Source organism: Dermochelys coriacea, chromosome 13 (genome assembly GCF_009764565.3).
Source record: "Dermochelys coriacea isolate rDerCor1 chromosome 13, rDerCor1.pri.v4, whole genome shotgun sequence".
NCBI classification, from domain to species: Eukaryota; Metazoa; Chordata; order Testudines; family Dermochelyidae; genus Dermochelys; species Dermochelys coriacea.
Genome location: NC_050080.1, coordinates 32,356,167 through 32,362,166, shown reverse-complemented (window position 1 = coordinate 32,362,166; position 6,000 = coordinate 32,356,167). Strand labels below are relative to the sequence as shown.

The 6,000-nt window shown below is 45.3% G+C and overlaps 1 protein-coding gene across 4 annotated transcripts in view; it reads right to left on the bottom strand.

Moving 5' to 3' along the window:
• Positions 1 to 1,918: 1,918 nt before the first annotated feature.
• MMP24 (matrix metallopeptidase 24) overlaps positions 1,919 to 6,000 on the bottom strand; it is a 157,427-nt gene continuing 153,345 nt past the window's right edge. For 2 of the 4 annotated variants that reach the window (XM_038369512.2, XM_043495642.1), the window contains 2 exons: positions 5,545 to 5,811; positions 1,919 to 3,069 (listed from right to left, as the gene is read on the bottom strand). In XM_038369512.2, coding sequence (XP_038225440.1) covers positions 2,732 to 3,069; positions 5,545 to 5,811 — 605 coding nt within the window. In that variant the 3' untranslated portion in view covers positions 1,919 to 2,731. Of the gene's footprint in view, positions 3,070 to 3,164; positions 3,194 to 4,653; positions 4,716 to 5,544; positions 5,812 to 6,000 lie in introns of those variants that run through there. The other 2 variants (XM_043495644.1, XM_043495643.1) reach the window with 2 other exon arrangements.

The following is a 6,000-nucleotide window of genomic DNA, read 5'->3' as shown; positions in this document are numbered from 1 at the left end:
GTCTGTCTTTTATTTCATTAAAAAGAAAAGGAGTACTTGTGGCACCTTAGAGACTAACAAATTTATTAGAGCATAAGCTTTCGTGAGCTACAGCTCACTTCATCGGATGCATCCGATGAAGTGAGCTGTAGCTCACGAAAGCTTATGCTCTAATAAATTTGTTAGTCTCTAAGGTGCCACAAGTACTCCTTTTCTTTTTGCGAATACAGACTAACACGGCTGCTACTCTGAAACCTTTTATTTCATTCTCAATCTAAGTCCAAATGTATACATTTTTAATATATAAGGCAACACCACTTCTCTTTTTTCCCCGGCCTGTCCTTCCTGAGCAAGCTGTACCCTTCTATTCCAATATTCCAGCATAAATGAAGGCCAGTCTAAAAATATGTCCCAGAAGCCTTACTTCCTTGGCAAGGGGGATTTCTGGCTTTCTAATGAGATAAAGCAACCATTTCCAGCTCTGCTGGCTCAGGAGATAGCCAGCCTTATACCTGTTGTTGGCCCAAGACAGCTGCAATATTCCCTAGAGGCCAATGTAATTTGTGGGGAGAACTCCAGTTTTGGGCAGAAGGAAAATGAGAGAAATATTTTCCACTGGTGTCTGTTTGGAGCTGCTCCGAGGAAGAGTAAAGTGCATGGTAAATGCAATGTGGCACATGGTGCTGGAACTTACAATGTGCATGTCACCACCACATATGTACATACTGAGTTGGGGAGAGGTGTTTAATGATTAAGTCTGGCCTTATTTGGTTTTTTGTTTGCAGTCCTTCAGCCATCTGGAGATTCCATCACATCTTTCACTAAAATTCAAATGTGTTACATCTACTGCATTCTCTTCTTCCACTGATTTTATAATTCTGTTGAAGACACACTCAACGTTTCTTTGTTACTGAAGTGCATTATAAAGTGTAAAATATAAAATAGTCTGAGACCACACAATGTGCAATTCAAATCAGTCACTGAAAGTTATACCGTCCCCTTCACGGTAGTATCCAAGTCCGAGCCAGGCATGTAAAAGTCCACAAACACTAGCAATCTCTCTCTTTTTCCTGCCCTGCTCCTGTCATCATCTATATTTATAACCGGAATCATGTGCTAAAAGGAACAAGTGAAACAAACTTTGAGGTCCTCATTGATTTTTGACTCATGTTGTACATTGTTGGATGTTAATCAGCTGTTCAATGCTTCTTGCTTTATCAGCTACACTGTGGCGAAATTCAGCCCAAGGCAGAAGGCCCACTCTAGGACCAGGGCCCCACTCACATCCCAGTTAAGCTCTCAAAACAGGACACAAGTGATGTGTAAACATTGCCTAGGGCTGGTATGGGCTTCTCTGCACAGGGCTGAATGTCATCTGGAATGTTAACAGAAGTGCTGCATTCATTTTCTTTCATAGTCATTTAACATTGTTTGGATACCAGCATGGAAAACCAGATTAAGGAAGTCTTGAGCTAGGACATGACACCCCCAAGCATTCACATTTACAAGAAGGAAGAACAGACAACTGCTGTCTGAGAAAGTGATTTGTCAAAGATAAGTACCCAAAATTCAGATATTTATCCAGCTCTTATCTGAGTCTCACACATCTTCAGAACTGTGCTAGTCATCCTGTGAAAACAAGCTTTCTCACGGTACTTTGGCATTCCACCTTTTGGCCAAATACTTGAGTGTGAAGAGGTGAATGAAAATGAAAAATAATTTTCAAAGTTATATAATGTTTTCAAGTTTTAGGCACAGACATAGTTCTTACTTTATCCAGACCATTTTGCCTAACTATAATGAAAATCTCCCTCCAAACAAGCATTTTCATTCTCTTGAAACCTGAGATGCAAATTTCAGAATCTGATTATACATACCACTATGACAACATTTCATCTTTTCCCAGAATTTTCAGATAAAATACAGCAGAGTTCTTATATAAATTGTTCGTTGTTTTGGTAACAATTTAATGTTTGTGACTGATGGGAATTTCAAATAGTGGTAATATGACATTTAAATATTCATTACATGAGAGGTTCCTAAAACAAAAGCATTTAGTGTTAACAGTAGGGAGTGTTTTGGTCTTTGTCTTGTGGACTAACTCAGCTGAGGAGTTGCTGTTACTATATCTGGTTAAGAGTTCCTTGAACTCCTGGCCTACACAGAATTACCTCCTCCTTGTGCACTGTGCTAAGTGACAGCATCAATTATTATGAATGTACAAAACATCTGACCAGCAGGTATTGGAAAACTGCATCCAGGTAATTCCCTGGTTCTTGTAATAAACTAAGAAGATCTTTTAGAATGATTCAGTATCATCATGTCTTCTCCTTAAGATACTGAATTGCTCCCGTTTCATAGATTTAATTATCTTAATTCATATATGAGACAACTGTAAAAAACCTGGTCCATTTAGAGGTGGTTAGCTACACTGGAGAATGCTGGGTTTAACAGAGACCACTGGGGCAGGGCACTGAAGAAGGTTTCCCAAGTCAGCTGAAAAACATTTCAAGAAAATTCCTCTTGCAGTCTCTGACACGCACAAGGGGCCTGTGGAGAATGGCACAGCAAGACAGACACATGACTGAGGCAGTAAGAAGGAAAGAGGCTCCACGCTGCAAGGCCACCTCTGTAATTCCTGCTTCTTTCAGTCCCAGAACTCCCATGATTCATAAGTCACTTGAACAGTTTTGTTTGGTGGATTTCGGAACTCATTTGAGCAGCTCTGAGCTGAAATGTGCAGGTGAACGTGTCATACCCATTCCTGGACAGGTCGTTTGTAATAGGTAACGTTTTGCTGCACTTCTTTGTTTTTAAACTGGAAGATGGTATATACCAAGACAAGGATACACAGAGATAAGATGCAAGGGATCACTACTGCAATTGCATTTACAGTGCTAGGCACATCATTGATTGTCACCATAATATCCACATCATCGTGGGGGAAGCGTCTCTCTTTGCTTTGTTCAACTTCCTTTTGGTTGCAGCCCATCCAGTCTTTGAGGATTGACCTTGGGTAGCCTGGCTCCACACTCAGCCTCTGGTTATCGAACTTCCAGTACTCCTTCCCTTTATAGAAGTAGGTATAAACTAGGGGACAAAAGAGAGATCACTTCATATCATAACATTCAAAGACTTGAAACCGAATGGGCGCAAAGAGGTACTGAAAGGAGTTTCGCTTACAGTCATTATTTTTCTGCCTAATGGTAGGAGGCTGTGGGGGCAAGAAAAACATACATAAGGAACCTCCCATGGCAAATTTGAAGGCAACTTCTTGATTTTAGAGGCATGTAGAGCAAATGTTTAGAGGAAAAACCAAGCAGCTGATTTGCTGTTTATTTGAAATTCTAATCTAAGCGTTCAGGGGCAAATTATGGTCAACTAAAGCACCAACAAGCATGCCGTGATGCACTCGGGGACCTCCTCAACCTTACCAAAACATTCCAATATTTTGCGGGGACCAACATCTGCACTGATTTGGATATTGCTTTGTTGATATTTTTAGAATATTTTTGTTTCATATATATGGCTCTGAGGGGGAAGTGAGGGAGAGGACCCTGGATAGGAGCAGCTCTTTGAAGCACATCTGTTTGAAGATTTGGCCTTGATTATTAACCAGTTGGACAGTGGCTTTAAAAGCTCCCCTTCTGTTGCTGAAAGGCTGGTGCCTTCAGCTGCTCCTTGGCTGAAGTAATCTTCACTCTCCAGATGCTTCCCACATCCTCTTTTCTTAGACTTTCTCTCCCCACCCTGTGGGGAAAGGGTAGGGAAGATTCCAGCTCCCCGTCTTCTGGGCTCCTGCCTAGTTGGCTCCCACTCCACTTCTCTGTAGGGGCTCGGGGATCTCTCCTGAGAACTCAAGAGAAATCCACTGCAACAAGGGTGCCTGTATCCTCTGCAGAGGACAGACTCCATTCCAGCCAGCTGCTTCTCTTTCCCAGTTGGCTGGAGAAGAGTTGGAGGATGAAGGAGAAAATGAATGGAGAGAGAAAAACAGTCTGATAGATGCAGACAGGGATGGAGAAGTAAATATTGCTCATAGTCCCATGGGGCTGGGCACTGGGCAAACACAGAGGGAGATAGAGTCCCTGCTCCAAAGAGCTTGCAATACAATAATGTGACTTAGTCATGGAAAAGAGGGTGTGTATTTGTTTGAATGGGGCAGGGAAGTGGGTCACAGGTTACTGGGGCTAGATTCACAAGAGGACTTAGGTGCCTATCTGCCATGTGAGGTGCCTAAATCCCAGAATCAGGCCCCATTCGGAGTCACAAAACCCTTGCTCAGCTGTAGCCAAACCTGTAGGTGCCTAAACTCACTCAGCACCTACATTTTTGCAGTAAAAGTTCCTTAGGCGCTTATGTTTCTCTCTCTGAGTATAAACACTGCAGTTATCAGGTCGCCTACATCCCAGAGCGCTCCACCAAGTGGGGGAAGAAAGGAGTTCCTCAGCCTAACTTGTCTGTGGGGCCCAATCTAATATGCAGGTTCAAAGCTCACCTACCAAATCTGGTCCCTCCAGGCAAACTTACACAAGACCCCCATAGGAGAGGGGTCCCTTGTAACTGGGACTCAATCAGCTGGTAACTCAGCTGGGATGTGAAGATCTCCATTCCACCCTGCAGGGGAGAAGGGATTTGAGCAGAGATCTGCCCCCACTCAGGCCAGTGGCCTAGCCACTGGACTTTGGGCTAGTCTGAGGGGGGCTCCCTCCATCTCGCCTGTTGAAGCTGTTCCACTGTGAATACATAATTTAAAAACGTCATTAGAGCAGGGTGCGGGATCCTGGCTATTCCCCCTCCCCCGTGAGTGCTCTCCCCACCAGACTACAGTCCTTCTCATGCCTGGGCTCTCTTTCTGGCCCAACCATTCTTTCATTAGTGGAAGAGCTTCAACAAGAGAGACTGAGGGCGTCCCCACATCGGAATATCCCAGAGCCCAGCCCCCACCTGAGGGGTAGCAGATTTCTGTTCCAATCCCCTCTCCCCCACAGGCAGAGGGGGCACTTGCACCATGGGTCTCCCGCACCCTACGTGAATACCCTAACTTGTGGAGCACTGCCTCCTTCTGCCCCGCTTGCTATAACAGCATGGGCACCACGCCCCAAAAGAGGGTTTACAGCTGAGACCCCCAAGCAGAGGAAGGCCCCTCCCTGGAGCCTGGACTTAGACATCTATCTCTGAGGGGGTGGAGCTTAGCACCTGTTTGGACTTGGCACCTCCCAGTGGCTACTTTAGGCGAGTAGCTGCCTCATAAGCTGGCCGTTATGAATCCCATTCTGAGGTGCCCGTCTCTCCCCACTCAGTGCACAGGGGCTCAGGCGCCTTGTTGAATCCAGCAGTTTTCTAGGCGCCTAGACGTTAGGTGTGGTGTGTGTAGGTATGGCCCAGCCTACGTTTCTTTGTGAACCCAGCCCTTAGTGACCTCTGTGGCCACTGATGTCAGAGCAGCATTGTGAGGGCTGGGGCCTGATTCCAGCTCAGTAAAACCATCTGAAACAAACCAACCCCAAGCTAGGGAACCTGGTATTAGTCTGACAAATACTTGCAATAATGGGGTCTACGTACAGCCTTCTTTGCTGATAAAAGCTCCTTGTGGGGCCTGTGGGATTCCCCTCCACACAGTGATGGGCTTTGGGTATCCTGGGTCAGTCGCTCTCTTGTCCTCGTTATAGCGCCAGTACTTGTCTCCTTTGAAGAAATAGGTTTTGCCTACTGGCTCCCATCGCAAAGCTGTGTCGATGCCTTCCCGGGGGAGACAGCTTCCCAGCTCCACCAGGCCGTGTGGGTATCCTGGCTCTGCTGTCACTTCCTTAAAAACCCAGTATTTATCTCCTAGGGATGGGGGGGAAAAACAAACAATAAATTTACTGAGATCCAGCCAACCATTTGAATCTGAAATGTTCTCACGGCCTGTAACTGAACTTCAGGTTAGGCACACAACAGGGGAGTGCTTACGAAAAATCACTTGCCAGGCTGATTACAGCAGCGTCCCCAAACTGTGGTCTGTGGTGGCCCAAGAAC